Source organism: Mobula hypostoma, chromosome 25, assembly GCF_963921235.1.
Source record: "Mobula hypostoma chromosome 25, sMobHyp1.1, whole genome shotgun sequence".
NCBI lineage: Eukaryota > Metazoa > Chordata > Chondrichthyes > Myliobatiformes > Myliobatidae > Mobula > Mobula hypostoma.
In genome coordinates this window covers 19,217,808-19,239,046 of record NC_086121.1, presented here as the reverse complement: position 1 = coordinate 19,239,046, position 21,239 = coordinate 19,217,808, and the positions used below count along the sequence as shown (strand labels likewise).

Below are 21,239 nucleotides of genomic sequence, written 5' to 3'. Positions count from 1 at the left end.
ATTGGAAAGATTGCAGAATAGATTTACAAAGATGTTGCCAAGACTAGAGTTAAAGGGAGAGGTTGGCCAGGTGAGGTCTTTATTCACTGGACAATAAGGAGTGACTTTATAGGGGTTTATAAATCATGAGGAGCATAGATAAGGTGAATGGTAACATTCCTCCCCCAGGATAGGGATATCCAAAACTAGGTGGCAGAAATGTAGGGTGACAGGGGAAGATTAAGAAGGGATTTGAGGGGCAGAAGCAGTTGAGTATGAAAGGAGCTGCCGGGGAAGTGATTGAGGTAGGTGCAATTATATCATTTAAAAAGTACTTGTATAGGTATATGAGGGTGGAATATGTACCACCCCTGAAAGGGGGATGGGCCAAATGCAGAAAATTGGGACTGCATGGGAAGCAACATTGTCAGCATCCGTGCTGTTTTGCCTCTTTTGCTCTATAACTGTGATGGTGTCATTCACTAACTTTGAGAGAAAATAAGCAAGTGACTATCCTATGTGAAACGTTTGTCTCTACGTAGTTCTCAGTAGTCATTGGCTTATATAACGTAATTGTTCCTAACTTGGCATTGATTATCGCACTTTAAAATGTTATTGTAAGGAATGTCACACTGAGTTTAAGTCAGTGTTTTTGCTTGGGGTTAAGACATTGTTGGAACAGAGTTTTATTCTATGTACATCTGGCAGTACAATATCTAATCAATTAAGAAAGGGATAGTAAGGAGAGACTTTCCTTTTGGCTTGGGATTGTTAGGTTATAAAATACTCCACAGGAAACAACAACAGACATTTTAGAGTAAAAGTATACTTATTTAAAAAGCTAAGATTGAAACAGTATGGGAAGCAGAAAGGAGACCAGGAGAAAGGAGACTAAGTTAATTATTGTTTAAATAAGTTGTCTCAAGCACATTGGATTGGACATTCTGCTTCCATTGCTGTAAAATTCTGTGACCTGGGAGTGCTTGACATTCACACCTCTGGCTGAAATGTAAAGTATTTCAATCCCCCCAAATTATAAACTTCATTTATATGATCACTAAAATAAAACGTGCCCAGGTTGCCCCAAGTCATACAGACCTGAAGGTATCATTTGATTTATTAGTCAGTTGGCTAGCAATTGGGATTCTAGATGTAGCTTAGACACCCTGGGTATGGAGGAGGATAGTAATCGTTTTATCAAACACTATCGAGTGATCCTTGTTCTAAGATAGATTTGTATTTTATTATGATGCTGTCAAAAATAGTCTGCCGACCAGAGAGCTATTAATAAATGTGGGATTGTAACTCAGTGGGAACTTAGGATATTCAGAAGAGACGAAATGGAAAAACTTAGTAAAATAGAGACTAGTAAGAAACTAAGGTGAATAAAAGATTACCCAATTTGAGCAGGAAGTTTGTTTTCTAGATGGTTAGAAAAATGAAATTTTGTAGCTCATAGAGCTGAGGAAGCTGACTTAGTAAGTATACGACTAGGCCCATATAGACAGATATTTATCTAAATGGGAGTCAACATTATTAGGCGACAGTCAGGAAAGCACAGCTGAGACCAAGGTCACATCAGCCATTCATGTCTTGTAAACAACCTACTTCCATTTCTTATGATCTTATGAGTCGTATGCAAAGTTTAGTAAAATGATCACTTTACAGGTTGAGCTGATCAATAGCAGAAGCTGTGCTAGGTATTCACTTTAGCTTGATAAGAGCAAGTTTGCATCTGATAGATTGCTATATTAAAAAGAGATCAAGCCGGACAGGTTTGGTTAAATTGTTATCACATGGTCAATTCCATTTGCAGAAAAGATGGATCTGGGCTGATTTCAAATTTGATGATATTCTGAGATAATCTTGAGCTACCTTCCATAATTTTCCTTTCCCAGTGCTCTTGGTTATGATATTCCTGGGAACTCTGGAATTTTCTGCCAAAAGTGTTCTCCACTCATTTTCCTCCTTAAAGTCTACTTTATCGGCCAAACTTTTCACTGTCTGCCCGATGTCAAATTTTGCTTGATGACGCTCCTGTAAAGTGTTTTGAGAAACTTTACTATATTAAAGAAAAGGCCCTATGTAAAACTAGTGGTTCTTTCTTGTTCAAGTGATAAGGCAATTTAGAATGTTTCCCTCTTTTGTTTCACATGCTGACAGCAGTTATTGTGTTAAGGACTGTACAAACATAGTCCAGCCAAATTTCTCCGGAAGCCAAATTTATAAGAATATGGATGTGGCACACAGAGACCAAGTCCAGAAAGATTAAAAAGCAGCTCAAGTGTAGGCCAGAGGCCTGAGTTCTGTATTTCATAGTTTGACCTGTCTTTACTTTTCCAGAAAGGAGGATGTAGAATAATTACTTTTCTAGTTCATTTTGCATTGGCCTAATTACTACTACTTCTGTGTGTGTATGCTGCCTGTTTATTCTGCTGTTTAGATTCTGTAAACATACAGGAATGTTGTGGAAGTTTCTTTTACTGGGAGCATTGATCTTTGATCCTTTACCAAAGTAGTCATAATACATATGTGAACTAAAAGTTGTGGGGATTATTTTGCCTGTAGGGTGAAACCTAGCATCAAGTGACTGCAGTGTTAATGTAAGTAGCTTGTTTGGAGTTCTGGTTTGAATTGCTGTTTATGACACGAACATAATAACAACATTTGACCAAGTGAGGCATTAAGAAGCTCCAGTAAAACTGACTTCTCAATTTGCATGAGAAAAGCTGGTTGTGATTTTTGGAAGCCAATCATATCAGCTCTGGGGTTTTGCAACAGAAATTCCTCAGGACTACATCTTAGACCTAACCATTTTTGGCTGCTTGATCAACCCAACTATTTTTGGTGGCTTCGACATAATTTTCTTGTGTCATAAAACAGAAAAGGAGATGTTTGCTGATAACTGCAGAGTGCTTAGTTTTATTTACAACTCCTAGAATAGTCTTTGCTACTTATCAGTTTTGCTTGATATTAGCAAAGGATATTGAAATAACCACTTGCTCCAAGAAAATAACTTAATCATGTCCCTTTGATGCTGAATTCCATTGCCATAGTTAAATCTCACATGAATAAACTGGGTTGTTTGAGGTAGGAATCATCAAAAAACAATTTCACTCCTTTGTCATTTGAGTCTAAATCCTAGAGTATACAGAAATCAGTGACATCTACTTGTCTTGAATGAATATTAAAGAATCATAAAGTATAGATAATATTTAGTACCAAAGAAGGCCATTTGGCACATTAGTTGGAAAAAGTGTATTTTTATTTCAAAATATACTTTATTCAAAAATAAATATATACAATAAACCATTCAATAACCTTCCATCCTTTACATACGTTTCCATTATAGTCAGTACATATCCGTATTTATAGCCACCCACGTGGCACTCCAGTAGTTCAGCTTACCATATCATTGTTGAGGGGTATACTCCCCGCCCCCCGACCCCTCCCACTCCCACGGGTGGAGAAACCTATGCTGTGGTCCTTCCCCACCGGGCCCTTGCGGTGGCTGCACCGACTTTCAGTGCGTCCCTTGGCACGTACTCCTGCAACCGAGAATGTGCCAGTCGGCAGCATTCTCCCACGGACATCTCCGTGTGCTGGTAGATCATCAAGTTTCGGGCTGACCAAAGAGCATCTTTCACCGAGTTGATGATCTGCCAGCAGCACCAGATGTTGGTCTCCGTGTGCGTCCCCGGGAACAGCCCGTAGATCAGAGAGTCCTGCATGCAGCTGCTGGGGATGAAACATGACACTAGCCCGTCCATCCTCCTCCACACCCTCTCTGCGAACTGACAGTGTGAAAAGAGGTAGGTCACAGACTCCTCCTCACTCCAGTTCTCCCATGGGCAGTGGGGTGCGGAGATGATGTTCCGGGCGTACAGGAGGGCTCTGACTGGGAGAGCCCCTCTCACTGCCAGCCAGGCGAGGTCTTGGTGCCTGTTGGTGAGATCTGGCGATGAGGCATTTTGCCAGATGAACTGGACGGTCTGCTCAGGGAACCACCCCACTGTGTCCATCACATCCTTCTCCTGCAGTGCCTGCAGGACATTACATGCCGTCCACTGCCTGATGGCCCTGTGGTCAAAGGCGTTCTCCTGGAAGAACTTTGCTACGTAGGACAGGTATGCCGGCAATGACCAGCTGACAGGGGCGTTGCGCGTGAGTGGGGCCAGACCCATCCTTCGTAGCCAGGGCGACAGGTAGAACCTGGGCACATAGTGGTACTTGGTGCCCACATACCTGTGTTCTACACACAACCTGATGCAGCCACATATGAAGCTGGCCATCAGGGTGAGGGCGACATTGGGGACGTTCTTGCCCCCGTTGTCCAGGGACTTGTGCATGACGGTCTGTCTCACCCGCTCCATCTGGGATCCCCAGACAAATCTGAAGACAGCTCAGGTGATTTCCGAGCTGTAGGAGTGGGGGATGGGCCAGACCTGCGCCAAGTACAGCAGCCCTGAGAGCACCTCACACCTGATGACCAGATTCTTGACCGTTATCGACAGGGAGCGTCCTCCCCACAGTCCCAGTTTCTGTTTCACCTTGGCAGTCCGCTCCTGACAGTTCTTGTTGCACGCCTCAGCCCCTCCAAACCAGATCCCCAACACCCTCACGCGGTCAGACCTGATGGTGAAGGGGACGCTGGATCGGTCGGGCCAGTTGCCGAAGAGCATAGCTTCACTCTTCGTGCAGTAGACCCTGGCCCCCGACGCTAACTCGAACTGATCACAGATGCCAATCAACCTGCGAACTGACCTCAGATCAGAGCAGAAGACGGTGACATCGTCCATGTACAGGGAGGTTTTCACTTGGGTCCCTCCACTGCCTGGCAGCGTCATCCCTCTTATGCCCTCATCCCTCCTGATGGCTTCCGCAAAGGGTTCTATGCAGCAGACAAACAAGACAGGGGAGAGGGGACAGCCCTGCCTGACTCCAGACCTGATGGGGAAGCTGTCTGTTTCCCACCCGTTGACCTGGACTGCACTACAGATGTCTGTGTAGAGCAGTCTGATCCAATTCCAGATTCCCTCCCCAAATCCCATTTTGGAGAACACGTCCGCCATGTACGTGCACGATATCCTGTCGAAGGCTTTCTCCTGGTCCAAGCTGACCAGGCAGACGTTCACCCCCCTGTCCTGCATGTAGGCGATGGTGACCCTCAGCAGCGCGAGGCTGTCTGAGATCTTCCTGCCCGGTACGGCACAGGTTTGGTCTGGGTGAATCACCTGTCCTAGAGCAGACTTGACCCTGTTGGCAATAGCCTTGGACAGGATCTTGTAATCTACATTCAGGAGAGAGACGGGTCTCCAATTTCTAATGTCCTCCCTTTCCCCCTTCTGCTTGTAGATGAGGGTGATGATGCCCTTCCTCATGGACTCAGACATACTGCCGGCCAGAAGCATAGCATTGTACACTTCCAGCAGGTCTGGGCCCATCCAGTTCCACAGAGCCGAGTACAACTCAGCCGGTAAGCCGTCTCTTCCAGGAGTCTTACCCGACCCAAAGGAAAGGATGGAGCCTGTCAGTTTTTTTAAATTTCAAAATATACTTTATTCAAAAACAAATATATACAATAAACCATTCAATAACTTTTCATCCTTTACATACGTTTCCATTATACTCGGTACATATCCGTATTTATAGCCACCCACGTGGCACTCCAGTAGTTCAGCTTAGCATATCATTGTTGAGGGGTATACTCCCCGCCCACCGACCCCTCCCACTCCCACAGGTGGAGAAACCTATACTGTGGTCCTTCCCCACCGGGCCCTTGCGGTGGCTGCACCAAGTTTCAGTGCGTCTCTCAGCACGTACTCCTGCAGCCGAGAATGTGCCAGTCGGCAGCATTCTCCCACGGACATCTCCGTGTGCTGGTAGATCATCAAGTTTCGGGCCGACCAAAGAGCGTCTTTCACCAAGTTGATGATCTGCCAGCAGCACCAGATGTTGGTCTCTGTGTGCGTCCCCGGGAACAGCCCGTAGATCAGAGAGTCCTCTGTTACGCAGCTGCTGGGGATAAAACGTGACACTAGTCCGTCCATCCTCCTCCACACCCTCTTTGCGAACTGGCAGTGTGCGAAGAGGTGGGTCACAGACTCCTCCTCACTGCAGTCCTCCCGTGGGCAGTGGGGTGCGGAGACGACGTTCCGGGCGTACAGGAGGGCTCTGACTGGGAGGGCCCCTCTCACCGCCAGCCAGGCGAGGTCTTGGTGCCTGTTGGTTAGATCTGGCGATGAGGCATTTTGCCAGATGAACTGGACAGTCTGCTCAGGGAACCACCCCACTGTGTCCATCACGTCCTTCTCCTGCAGTGCCTGCAGGACACTACGTGCCGACCACTGCCTGATGGCCCTGTGGTCAAAGGCGTTCTCCTGGAAGAACTTTGCTACGTAGGACAGGTATGCCGGCAACGACCAGCTGACTGGGGCGTTGCGCGGGAGTGGGGCCAGACCCATCCTTCGTAGCCAGGGCGACAAGTAGAACCTGGGCACATAGTGGTACTTGGTGCCTACATACCTGGGCTCTACACACAACCTGATGCAGCCACATACGAAGCTGGCCATCAGGGTGAGGGCGACATTGGGGACGTTCTTGCCCCCGTTGTCCAGGGACTTGTGCATGGCGGTCCATCTCACCCGCTTCATCTTGGATCCCCAGACGAATCTGAAGACAGCCCGGGTGATTTCCGAGCTGTAGGAGCGGGGGACGGGCCAGACCTGCGCCAAGTACAGCAGCCCTGAGAGCACCTCACACCTGATGACCAGGTTCTTGCCCGTTATCGACAGGGAGCGCCCTCTCCACAGTCCCAGTTTCTGTTTCACCTTGGCAGTCCGCTCCTGCCAGTTCTTGTTGCACGCCTCAGCCCCTCCGAACCAGATCCCCAACACCTTCACCATGTGAAGGTGTTGGGTCTTGGTGCCTGTTTTTTTTTATATTTCAAAATATACTTTATTCAAAAATAAATATATACAATAAACCATTCAATAACTTTTCATCCTTTACATACGTTTCCATTATAGTCAGTACATATCCGTATTTATAGCCACCCACGTGGCACTCCAGTAGTTCAGCTTACCATATCATTGTTGAGGGGTATACTCCCCGCTCACCAACCCCTCCCACTCCCACGGGTGGAGAAACCTATACTGTGGTCCTTCCCCACCGGGCCCTTGCGGTGGTGCCTGTTGGTTAGATCTAACCTAATTCCACCTTCCAGGACCAGGTCTGTAGCTCTGCAGGTCACAGCTCTTCATGCACACATCCAACAACTTTTTAAATGTGGTGAGGGTTTCTAACTCTACCACCCTTTCAGGCTCTGAAATTTCTTCAGATTCCCTCAAATGTTTCTACTAGTTACTTAAAGTGTTTGCCCTCTGATCTTGTCTCTGTGCTCAGGAGAAGAAGTCTTTATGTTTATTTTAACAAACCCTCATTCCCCACCCCCCACCCCCACACATCAGCAGTGATGGGAGAAAATATAAGATCTCTGAAAGAGTGGAAGGCAGGAGAGATTAAATAACAATGGGATGATGGTGCTTCAACAGTATGTGATAATGGCATGAGAAAAGAACCAGAATTGGAAAGGAAGTTTAAATGGGAATGCTTTAATCATTAGCTGAAATAGTTCAACTCAATGTTGAAACTATAAGGGCTGTAGAATTGGCTGCTGTCCCTGAAACATGTGTAAGATTCATTGGAACATCATAGAGATCAGTTTCCCACTGTTGCCTGTAAAGAGTTTGTACATTCTCCCCGTGACTGCATGGGTCTCCTCCGGTGCTCCAGTTTCGTCCCACGGTCCAAATACATACCGGTTAGTAGGTTAATTGGTCATTGTAAATTGTTCCATGATTTGGCTCGGATTAAATCAGAGGTTTGCTGGGTGGCGTGGCATGAAGGGCCAAAAAGGCCTATTCTGCGCTGTATCTCGATAAATAGAGAGATAGTGCTGAGTGAGCATGCAGATTAAAGGGACCAGAAGCTTGGGACGTGCACACTGACGAAACAGAGTTCCTTTTGTCATTTAATACCCGTGGTCATTCTTCCTGCCATGTTTGTTAAAACTTAGTGTCTCTTTTTTTTGCCAATTTTTAATTGAAGATCATAGAGCTGAAGCAATGTTTTTATCTCTCCAAAGTCGCTACGAATATTTCCAACAGATTACATTTTATACTACATGTAAATTATGAGTGGGAATACGCCCTTATCCTCTCAAGATTGTTCAGGTCTTGAGTAGATTATTTCTCATCTAATTTTAACCTCAATGCATTTTCATGTATATTTATCTTTCAGTCACTTGCTTACAAAAACCTGTCTACTTTTGCTTTAAGAATGTGCAAAGTCTCCACTGGCCTTAAAGGAAAAGAGTTCCAAAGACCTAGGACTCACTGAAAGAAAAGACTTTGGCATCATCTTTGTCTTAAGTGGATGAACTTTTTTTTCAAAGCAATAGGTCCTTGTTTTAAGATAGGCAAGAGAATGGTGTCGAATGGGAAAATAAATCAGCCATGTTCCAATTGTGTAGCAGACTCAGTGGGCTGAATAGCCTAATTCTGTCTCTACGTCTTATACTCTTTTAAAAAGAATCTTCCTCTCCACATCATCCCTGCTAAGATCCTTCAATTAAATCAAGCCCTCTCTTATTCTTCTAAACTCAAGAACAGAATTCGCTTGACAAACCTTTCCTCATAAGTCAATCTGCTCATTTCAGTATTAAACTAGTAAACATTCTCTGAATAACTTTCAGTGCATTAACATTCTTCCTTAGAGACCAAATAGTGTTGTTCAGATGTGCTATTATAAAGGCCTTAAATAAATGAAACCTAACTTCCTTATCTTCTGTTCTCTCAATAATATTCTTTTCGTTTTCCCAATTAGTTCTTGTACCTACATACTGGCCATTTGTGAATCATGTGTTTTCAAATCTAGATCGTTTCGCATCATTGAGCTGTGCAATCTCTCACCATTTACATGGAATAGTTAAAATAAAAATTGAAATTGTAAACTCACAAGTGTGTACCTGTGGGAAGAGAAACAGCTAACAATTTGTGTCAAAGGCCTTTCATGAGAACTAGGAAGGAGAGAGACAAAAATACAGTAGGGAGGGTAGGGGATGGATGATAGACCATAAGACATAGTAGAATTAGGCCATTTGGTCCATCGAGTCTGCATCGCTATTTCATCATGGCTGATCCATTTGCCCTCTCAACTGCATTCTCCTGCTTTTTCCCATAACCTTTCACACCCAGACTAATCAAGAACCTCTCAACCTCCACCTTAAATACACCCAATGCTCTGGCCTGTGTCAATGAATTTCACAGTTTCACCCTAAAGAAATTCCTTCTCATCTCCATTCTAAATGGATGTCCCTTGATTCTGAGTCTGTGCTCTCTGGTTCCAGACTCCACCACTATAGGAAATATTCTCTCCACATCTACTGTATCTAGGCCTTTCAATATTCAAGAGGTTTCATTGAGATCCCCCCTCATTATTCTAAATTCCAGCAAGTACAGGCACAAGACCATCAAACGCTCCTCATAAGTTTTAACTCCCATTCCCATTCCAACGTGTCAATCCATGGCCTCCTCAGGGTGGAGGAGCAACACCTTGTATTACATGGGTACCCTGCAACCTGATGGCTTGAATATCGATTTCTCCTTCTGGTGAACTCATTCCTCCCTGCCTCTTCCTCTATTCCCCTCTCTGACCTTTAACTTCTTCTCACTTACTTCTCCCTGGGTCCAAACCTCCTTCCCCTTCTCCTATTGTCCACCCTCCTCTCCAATCAGATTCTTTCTTCTCCTGCCCTTGACCTTTCCCACCCACCTGGCTTCACCTATCACCTTCCAGCTCGCCTTTCCCCAACCCCCATCTTTTTATTCTGACATCTTCTCTTTTCCTTCTCACTCCTGAAGAAGGGTCTCAGCCCGAAACATTGACTTTTTACTCTTGATCTGCTGAGTTCCTCCAGAAATTTGTGTAAATTGCTTTGGATTTCCAATATCTGCAGACTTTCTCATGTTTCTGATTTACTCCTCATACGATAACCTTTTCATTCCGGGAATTATTCTCGAGAACCTCATCTGAATCCTCTCCAATGTTAGCACATCCTTTTAGATAAGGGGCCCAAAACTGCTCACGATACTCCAAGTGAGGCCTCACCAGTGCCTATAAAGCCTCAGCATTACCTCCTTGCTTTTATATTTTAGTCCTCTCGAAATGAATGCTAACATTGCATTTGCCTTCCTCACTACCGATTCAATCTGCAAGTTAACCTTTAGGGAATCCTTCATGAAGACTTCCAAATCCCTTTGCACCTGGGATTTTTGAATTTTCACCCCTTTTAGAAATTAGTCCACATTCTTATTCCTCTACAAATTGCATGACCATACACTTTCTGACACTCTATTCCATCTGCCACTTTCCCCATTTTCCTAATCTGTCTGTCTTTCGCAGCCTCCCTGGTTCCTCAACACTACCTGCCCCTCCAGCTGTCTTCATATCATCTGCAAACTTGCCTAAAAAGCAGGCAATTCCATCATCAAAATCACTGACATATAATATAAAATATAAAAAGAAGCAATGCCAACACTGACACTTGCGGAACACCACTAGTCACTGGCAGCCAACCAGAAATAGCTCCCTTTATTGTTTGGCGACAATAAAGTATAAAGTATTTCCACACTTTCCCTCCTGCCAATCAGCTAATCCTCTATCGATTCTAGTATCTTTTCTGTAACACCGTGGGCACTTATCTTGTTAAGCAGCCTTATGTGCAGCAACTTGTCAAAGGCCTTCTGAAAATCCAAGTACACAACATCCACCGATTCTCCTTTGTCTATCCTCCTTGTTATTTCCTCAAAGAATTCCAATATATTTGTCAGGCAAGATTTCACCTTGATAAAACCATTCTGACTTTGGCCTTAACAACCATAACTATTTTCCTTTTTTGTAAGACAAAACTTTAGCCATTGTCAAGGTTTCTCATAATAATTAGCTGTCTCTGATATAAATTAATTCTGGCCGATCTTTTACCATTGGTATTCATTTTTATTTTCACATGGAACGACATGGTAATATAAAGAGCATCGAAATAGAGAAAATATTTTTATTGTGTGGTACTTTTTACACAGAAAGTGAATTTCCCAAAGTTATACTAGTGGCTTGCTGTAATTGTCTTTCATTGGTACTATTGCAATAAATCATGTTAAAATTCTACAGTTTTTTTCTGTTATAAGCAGCCCTATTCAGATATAAAACTAAACTCTGACCTATCCACAGCCAACCCAAACTCAATCAGTGCCTATGAATTTATAACTCAATCTACATTTGAATTAATCCAGTCATCTCCATAAATATATTGATCTGTTTGAGATTAACCATCAGGTATTATCAAAAACAGAGGTCATGTGGTACCACTAAGCAAATTATTTTGACCTGATAAAGTTCTGAGCCAAACTAGTGTGACACAACCCAATCCCGAATGTTTTTACCAGAATATACCCTCAACCCCACAAAATGTTGACACTTACAGCCCAACTCAGGTTGGATAGCCAAGATATACAATGTATTGCCTTCATCTTAATCACTGAAACTTATAAATTTCTTACAGTGTCTACAGAAGGAGGATGTTTAACTTTGCTCTGTTTAACATGGCTGGAAGAACTAGGGGTCATTGTGTTAGAGTAAGAGTTAAGCTGTTCAGAGTTGAGATAAGGGAGATTTCTTCACTCAGTGTCATGAACCTTTAGAATTCTGTACTCTAGAGGGATATTGAGTTCATTCAAAACAATGATCAATAGTTTTCTGGATGTTAAAAATGATACAAGGGATATGTGAACAGTGCAAGAAAATGGCTTTGGGATGGATGATTAGCCATGATCATAATGAATGGCAGAACAGATCAAAAGGCTTAAATGTCCTATTCTTGTTCCTGTGTTCTGTTTTCAACCAATGCATTAATTTGAAATACAGCTCATCTGACATCCCTATGTGGATAAACGGAATTTTTTTCAACTAAAATGCTGGGAATACCAATGCCAAAGAACAGCTTTTGGTCCCACTGTAAATTCAGTGCCTTAACCACTGAGTCTATCTTTTTCTTTGGCAGTTGTCTGCAGCTGAACCATATCCAATTCCAAAGTGAACTTCTGATCAACACCTGTTCTATCACCAAAATATTTGATTCTGTTCCTGCATCAGCTCAAAGGTTGTTGAAACCCTCCTTTATTATGTTGTAATCCCCAAGGTTTAAATAATCCCTAATCTCAGTTTTCTATTTTCCATCCTCTATAAGCTTTTTGTTTAGACGTTAACCTGCACCTCATCCTGTTCACCTCTCACCCAAACTCATTGACCTACAGTGGCTTCTAGTTTGATGATGTCTAAATTTTAATATTCTGATTCTCGTCTGATTGTCCATGATATTTTTATTCCCTATCAATGTAATCTCCTCCAGCCCCACAACCCCTATCTCTCTGCTCCTCCTAATGTGACCACTGAATCATCCCTAATTTTGGTTATTTCACTTGTGGCAGCTATTTAATTGAAAACTTGCAATTTTTCACTGTAAAATCTTTGGCTACCTCCTTTCTCTTTTCCTTTATAATGCTCATTATAATTTACTTTATCTCTTAGATAGATAGATAGATAAATAGATATACTTTATTAACTCCGAGGGAAATTTGGTTTCGTTACAGCCGCACCAACCAAGAATAGAGCGTAAATATAGCAATACAAAAATCCCCAACAATCATACAACAAAATGCAAACTATGCCAAGTGGAATATAAGTCCAGGACCAGTCTATTGGCTCAGGGTGTCCGACTCTCCACGGGAGGAGCTGCACGTTTGATGGCCACAGGCAGGAACGACCTCCCGTGCTGCCAAGTGTTGTATCACAGTGGAATGTGGCCGAAAGTCCAACAGTAAAAAGTTCAATATCCAGTCTGCAAACACGTTCCTCGATCGTAATATACCCCGGATTGCACCATCCGTTGTTAACCAGATCAGTAACTACCCAACTCCTTTACGCTTACTGCTCCCAGTGCACTCTTCACATATTTCTAACAAGGCAAGATGTTTAATTTCATTTGTTACCATTCTTCAGAAGAACCTTGGGACATTTTACAAACAAGAGAAAATCTGCAGATGCTGGAGATCAAGGCAACTCACAGAAAATGCTGGAGGAACTCAGCAGGCCAAGCAGCATCTATGAAAAAGAGTAAACAGTCAATGTTTTGGACTGAGACCCTTCAGCAGGACTTGTTTACTCTTTTCTATAGAAGCTATCTGGCCTGCTGAGTTCCTCCAGCATTTTGTGTGTGTTGCTTGGGCCATTTTATCTTGTTATATTTGCTTTATGAATGAATAATAGTGATCATCCATTCTTCATTAGGTATTTCTAGACCGGACCTGATATGACTAGATATGGACCATCAGATGAACAATTAAACAGTTGTTTCTGTAGCATTGGCTCTTCATTTATTTAATAAAGTCCAAACCAATTTTGTTTCTCAAATGAGACCACATTGCAGTGTTTCATCAAGTTTCTAAGTAATATAAATAATCACATATTTAAATATTGTAATTTTTCCCTGACTTAAAATACAAAACTAGCAGTTGTAACACACAACTAAACCCCGCTGGAATTTTTTTTTCTCAGATCTTTTTTTTCCAGTAATTATACTTATTGATTGTGAACTACTTTTAGGATATCCAGAGGTCATGAAGGGTACTCCATAAACATAAGTCTTTATTTACATTACTTTATGACTGTAACTGTAATCCTATCTATGTTGAGCACCATCTGCTACCCTCTGCTCATTGACCTACTGTGCTCATACTTATTTTTGATTAAATTACTCTGGTAAGCCTTATTCGAAGAACATCCATTTTGTGTACATCCTATTTTATCCATTCATTCATTTGTGAAGATTGTAACAGCAACTCTCTGACCTTTGTTGGATTTCACTCTTGATCAGTTTTCACTAGGTGACTTCATTGCATTTGTAATTTTAGCACATTGGGAATCAACAGTCCTACTACCAATTCATGGTGTGATGTACTTAATTACTAATTATAGAATTAACTAATAAATTCATACAAACCAATCATAACAAATATGTAATATATAAACCAGGGAACTATGTATTTGTAATGCCGATCTTGTAAATTGCCAAAATCTTCAGTCCATGTATTTTGCTTTTATTTTGCTCTCAACATAACTAACTTCCCATCTCATGCAAACTTTAGATTTTCCATTTGAATTTTTAGAACCTCAACAGGCAGAAACTACACAAATCCAAGAATTGAATGATTTGACACAGAACTACAGTGTCCAAATAACAGTAGCATATATCTGTAGATTAAGATTTGAAAATTTGCTGAGGAGAATTTCATATTTTAAGTAATTTCTTGGATTATGAATTTATGTAATAACCAGTTACTCATAGGAACCCATTTCTAATCCGTGCAAATATTAGGTCTACTTTCAGTTTCCTTATTTTGGCCTGTTATAGATTGTTGGAGACTTTTAAGATTTATAAATCTGAGATGCAAGTTACTAAATACCTCATGGTAAGATTTCTGCTGGTATCAGATTAACATGTATAGTCTCAACTGTCCTGGATTTATTTCTTGATCTGTGCTGAATAGTTAATATCAGGCTCTAATTGGTGAATGCCTGTAAATATTGAGCAAGAGCAGACTTGGGTTTAATCACAGCCAAAAAAAACTTGTTGATACTCACAGTCTAGACTTGCTTATGACTTTTTAGACAGGGTAATGGTGTAACTTGGCCATTGAAACTATTAAAAACATTATTTGGCTCCTTCAGAAATGGAAGGGTAAATATTAGGGGTACAGAAACTTGTAGTGAATGCTTTGCCAACTTTTGACACTTAGTTAATTTCTGTTGGAAGGAATTCCATTTCAAATTATGACCCTCCTGATGAACTATCACTAAAAATAATTTCCATTTTATTAAAATAGGTTTACCTAATTACCTTGAATGGCATGAGACAGATGTTGGGTATTACTAGAATAACTCTATTTCCTTTTGCATTGGAAACCCAAGACAATTAAATTCTGTGACTAATTTAGATTTAAATTGAATTGTTCTTTTTGTATCCCTTAATACTCTGCTTGATATGTAAACTCTGTACCATAGCTTGTTGGCCTACATAACCTAGATCTTAAAAGTACATTTAAATAATATTGATTTTTTAACACTTTAGTCTGACTCTAAACAGTGTATATAGCATTTTAAACAAACTTTATGAATAATTAAAATCTTCCTGGGTGCCGAACAGTGTTCACAATGCAAGATGGTGATAATTCAAGCAACATTAAAGAATCATGACATATCTATAACATGCATTTGTATTGTTGGTATAGGTTTTTTTGAAGTCAGATTTTGGCTTAGTAAATGATCTTTAAAGTATTTTATAACCCATAATTTATTCCATTTTACAATCCTACTTATCGATAAAAATATATTAATTTACTTTTAATACAGGTATTAAACAAAACAATCTTCTGCCACTGTGACCTTGTTTTCAATTCAAGTTGGACAGGATGAGCTAATCTTTATCTGAGAACAGTCAAGAATTCTTGGATTTGAAGCGTAGCATCAACAGTTCAGTTCTAGCTTCTTCAGAAATTTATGGCAGTGTGTTGGTGAGGTATAACAGAACAAAACAGCACAGGTACTTGGATGTTTCAGTGAACTGCTATTAGAGCAGAATGAAAGCTTATGAATTAAAATGGAAAAATTGAAAAATTTGGAGATTTGAAATAAAACTAGAAAATACAAGAATGCTGGATTTGTTTTCTGAATGTGTATTTATCCCCGAAGAAGATGGCAGAATGTGTCATCGAAATGTCGGTTATAATTGATACCTGTCCCAGCTGGAAGCCCGAGAAGAGTTTATTTGTGTATCCATTGTTTGTACAACATTTGTCAGGGAATGCTAATTTTTTAAACTTTTACCATCAGAATCAAATGGATTGGCAGTCAAACATCCAGTTTAAATGAGGAATTACACTCCTAAATTTTAAACAACAGAAAATTAAGTGGATAGAAGTGAATTCTAATACATTTATGCAGGTTAATTTGTAGCTCCAAATCCATAACATAATATTAGCTTTAATAATGTACTTAGTCTAAAATTCATCATTGCCTAATCCTGGTGGAAACTTAATGATTTGATGAGACTTTTTAATTTATTGAAATGTTTTTCCTCATTTCATCTACCAGTTTGCAGTCTTGATGTACTGTACTTGAATTGTTTGTCACATATTCTGTTTTTAGAAGTTTTGATGTGAAGCAAATTTGCTGACAAAAAGCCTCTTTAGTGGCCTTCCCAAGGTGGCAGAAGTTCTTCAATATTGGATGCACCTGCCCAACCCCAGTTCCATTCATAGCCTGATACGATCTGGGGTATGATATGTCATCACTCATGTCTGCTGCATCTGGTGTCAGTCTGTTGGGGGACTCAGCTTTATTATATGTTTGATTCTTCATGGTAGCAGGTTTATTGCACATCTGTTCTACTGGCTGTCTCCTGTTCAATTTCTAGATATCTTAGCATTTATGTCATCTTTGTTTAATAGCTGGTGAAGCACAGGAAGTGTTGTACACTTTCTCAACATTTCCATACTACTTTGATTTGGCTCAATCCGGTTGCAGATCATATTAAATGATCAGTGCCCCATAAAGGAGACCTTGTTCATTTTTCACTTCAAGTTTTTACTCCCCTGCATTTGGACTCTCAGCATCTGTTCATAGAGCACTACAGCACAGAAGCAGGCCCTTCAGTCTATCTAATCCATGCCAGCCTAATCTTCTGCACATTGAAATTATGCCCCTCATATTCATTTCCACCCTGCAAAAAGGTCTCTGGGTATTCATTCTATCTACACCTCTTATTATCTTATACACCTCTATCAAGTCACCTCTCATACTCCTTCACACCAAGGAGAAAACCCCAAGTTTGTTCAACCTTCCTTCATAAGACATGCTCTCTAATCCAGAAAGCACCCTGGTAAACCTCCATTGCACCCGCTCTAGGCTTCCACATCCTTCCTATATTCAGATAACCAAAACTGAAGACAATATTCCAAATTTGATCTAACCAAAGTTTTATAGAGCTGTAACATTACCTTGTGGCTCTTGGACTCAATCCCCCGATAGTGAAGGCACACACGATAAACCTGCACTACAATTTTGGGGGATCTATGAAAGTGGCCAAGATCCCTCTGTTCCTCCACGTTGTTAAGAATCCTGTCATTAACCTGTACTCCGCTTTCAAGTTCGACCTTCCAAAGTGAACTACTACACACTTCTCCAGACAGCTACCAAATTTGGACTAAACATGTCTCAGCATGTCCCTTGGGATTCTCAACATATGTCATGCTGGATATGCGAGGGGTAGGTGTGTCCAAAGCAGGAACTACCTCTGCCTTAGTTGGTCTTTCCAGCTTGGTTTCAAGGCTTTCTCCTTGAAATGAATGAAGCATGCCTGGGTAATATTCCACTGGCTGCTTCTTCTCACCTAGGATGAGATAGTATTTGCCTTTTAGTTTCTCCATTTTGTGAAAGACATATTTGAAATTTAGTATGTTATGAGTAAGTCTCTCAAGTCTGCAAAACTGCAACATTCTGCTAACAATTCTAGCTTTGTTAATGAAATGTCAAAGGGCTCTCCTTGATACTCGTTGCACATGAAACTGTAAAGTTAACTATTTAATTGTTTTTGGTCAGTTTGTATTGTACTTGTATTGCACCAAATGCATTATCTGAGTTCTAGTGTAAGGTGTTTTTGGTATTATACATTTCTCTTCCATCCTGACCCATGAGATGCAGTATCTGCTCCATTTTATCTGCTATAAAATGTATGCATTGTAAACTCCTCCTTCCATTTACAAATTTATTAGTACTGTAGCTTTCTTCTACAGAATGAATCAACTTTCTGGCATCTTTCACAGTAAACCATTGTTGCAACAACTGACTGGAATGATTCACATAATACAATACTTAAAATTGCACCTTTTAAACAGTAATGATAACTAATATCCATTAACATTACAGGGGGAGCTTATTTTGTTCCCTTTCCCTCCCTCATGGCAAGTGGTTAGGATCTATGATGAACTGCCATCTGCTCTGAGGCAGATTCATTTGGGGTGTTTGAAAGAGGAGTACGTAAAAAGTTAAAAAGAATCACATAGGAAGCTATTCAACCCATCGTTTCCATGCTGGCTGTCTAGGCATTCCCACCAGTCACACTTCTGCACATTTTTCTCTCACCTGCCACCTGATTCTCCTGCTACTGACTTACTGTACTGGTTACTTATAGTAGCAAGTCACCTAGCAAACTAGAGGAAAGAGTGGGAGTGTGGGGCCAGCCAGACTGCTGATCTGTCAACCTTGCATTCTTCATTTCCTTTAAGAGCTCTTTCTTTGCAGTGACCTTTCTGTGATACCAGAAAAAGGAAGATCTTAAACCCAAGACCACCGAAAGTTTGAATGGTAATGACTGCAGATGGAGAGAAGTTCAGAATCAAATTTTGAGAATTAACCATCAACATCCTTGGATTTGATGTGGACTGCATTAGGGAACATCACCTGATATTTTCGTTCCTGGTATATCTGTCATTTACTCCCATTCCTCAGAAGGACAACGTTTTTGGGAGCGATGATGGTTTTCTAACCTTATTCCTATGGAACTATACTGTAATGTATATCATTATTATTAAAGAGAAGCAGCAGGGAAGAATCTGTCTGCAGTGTTTAGGAAGGCTGCATCCATAATATGTTACACCTACTGTGAAGTTGCCATTTAGATCCGATAAGGGCTTTAGTGGGGACATGTGGATTAGAGTGCTTTACTAAACTGGCAACCTCAAATAATGCCAACTATTATATGACTGTCTGTATCCATGATCATCTGATAGTGCAGCTGTCTGTGGCTATGAAGGTCAGAAGAGCGATCAGCTTCTATGGCACCAGCTCATTCCAAGCAGGCTGTGTTATAACAACCAGAATGTATTAGGCTGTACAAAAATAATACATGTACCTTCACAATCTTTGCTTGGAGGATAGTGTGAGGTATTGGAAGCATTAACAGTCTGACTAGTCACAAAGTATCCTTGGTTTTTGTAATCCTTTGGCAATCACTGGATGAATGTTTCAAATGGGGTCCCAAATTCTGCATGCTATTGGTTCCCATTCAATGTCAATTTAGAATTCAGAACTAAAGTTCTTATCTCACTTGGTATAGGCTGGAGTGGATAACTCAAGATGGAAGGCTGCTCTTCAACCATGGGCAAACTCGTTCATCTGCAGCAACATCTCAGAATATACCTTAAAGCACACTTAGCTACTGAATCTCCTCTACACTTGACAATATCTGAGCCTCTTCCCCTCTCAGATTCATATCTCTTGACTTCTCCACAAACTACTATCATAACTGATTCCTCCACACTATTCTAATAATCCATCTTGTATCCCATACCCTTACACCTCTCAGCCTCCTTCCCCACACTTTCATACTTCTTAAACTTGAATGTCTGCACTTTTCTTGCAATCTGCCCTGCACAATCCTGCTGCTAGTCATATTCTGCTCACACCCTCCTCTCAATCTTTCTTTCCATTCTTGTAATCTCATCCCCTAACCCTATAACCTGAACTTTTCCCTCTATTTTCCAATCCTCTATCACTTCCCCAAGCCCTCTTACCTCTTGACTTCATCTAACCTTTCATATCCATCTCCAAACCTTTTTCTCTCAGTCTCTCTCTCTCCCACATAAACATCTGGACCTCCTTTCCCAAAACTCTCCAAAGTCAACCTCTTCTCCCCCTTCTTATTTAGATCCACTCTTCCCATCTTGCTACCTTCACCTCCTCCCACATCCTCCTAACTCTCAGCCTTATTCTCACTTTACCCTCTCTCCAGCACTCCATCCACTGCTTAACTATTTCCATCTTTGATTCTCTCCTCACACATTTGCAATTTTTAACCTCCTCCCAGTTGGCCTCCTCTTCTCCCTCTCTTCTGCTTAACTGACTATCTCCCCCCTCATCTTATTTGCTTACTTTCCTATACTTTCTCCTTCCTTGCATATCTCAACTTGTCCCCTAACAGCCCTCCTAACCTGTCCATCTCAACATGGACAACAGGAATTCTGCAGATGCTGGAAATTCAAGCAACACACATCAAAGTTGCTGGTGAACGCAGCAGGCCAAGCAGCATCTATAGGAAGAGGCGCAGTCGACGTTTCAGGCCGAGACCCTCGGCCTGAAACGTCGACTGCGCCTCTTCCCATAGATGCTGCTTGGCCTGCTGCGTTCACCAGCAACTTTGATGTGTGTTGCATCTCAACATGGTCCCGCCTTAATCATTTTTCCTCAACCTCTACCCCACATCCTCCTACCTCATTTCTTCATACTTTGAACACCTCCCCTATGTCTCTTTTGCTTCTAACTTCTCAATATTAGAATTAGTTTTATCACTGACATATGTCATGAAATTTGTTACTTTGTGGCAGCAATACAATGCAAGACATTAAAAAATTATCATAAGGTTGTATTTTCCCACATTTGCTCTCTACTACGTTAAGCACCTCCTTGGCACCTCGTACTTCCACCTTTAAACCATCCTCCTATATCCTCCTATCTCTTGATAGCCATCCCCTACATCTATCTCTGGTTCTCTTTCCCACTACAGCCTCTTACATCTCAGCCTCCCACAAACGTATTTTCTTGCACAATGGGAACCCCCGACTTCCTGCTTCAACCTACTTCCTCAAACCCTCCTACCTCTGGTTCTTTCCATTAATTTCCCACCCACTACCTTTACTTTCTATGCTTCCATTGTACATTTTGACATCCTTCACAAATAATTTTCCAATATAACCTCTTGCTTTGACCTCCACTCCTCAACACTTTGCGGTGTTGAACATCAACTTATTCCTAAATCTGCTACCTCTTAATCTCCTTTTCCTACACTGTTCACCTAATACTCTTAAACAACTTCTAATCCCCATCCACCCTTCCCCACACTCTCCTTTGCATGCTTTCTACCTCCATCAGTTTCCTGATGAAGGAATGTGGCTGATCTCTTACTCAACTAACTCTCACACTCCTGCAACCTTTATCACCTATATTCACCATCCTCAGCCCATTTATTTCTTCTCCTTGAAGGTTATTTCAACCTTCCTTTTGACTTTCCATATCTTTTTTCATTTGTAGCT

The 21,239-nt window shown here is 41.4% G+C and overlaps 1 protein-coding gene across 2 annotated transcripts in view; it reads left to right on the top strand.

Annotated features, from left to right (window-relative positions):
- zgc:154075 (uncharacterized protein LOC556929 homolog) overlaps positions 1-21,239 on the top strand; it is a 243,784-nt gene that overhangs the window by 10,026 nt on the left and 212,519 nt on the right. Inside the window, exon 2 of one of the 2 annotated variants that reach the window (XM_063033371.1) lies at positions 5,335-5,455. The exons of the other annotated variant lie outside the window; for it this stretch is intronic. Within the exon in view, the coding sequence (XP_062889441.1) occupies positions 5,335-5,455 (121 nt within the window). The remainder of the gene's footprint in view (positions 1-5,334; positions 5,456-21,239) is intronic. 2 annotated transcript variants of the gene reach the window in all.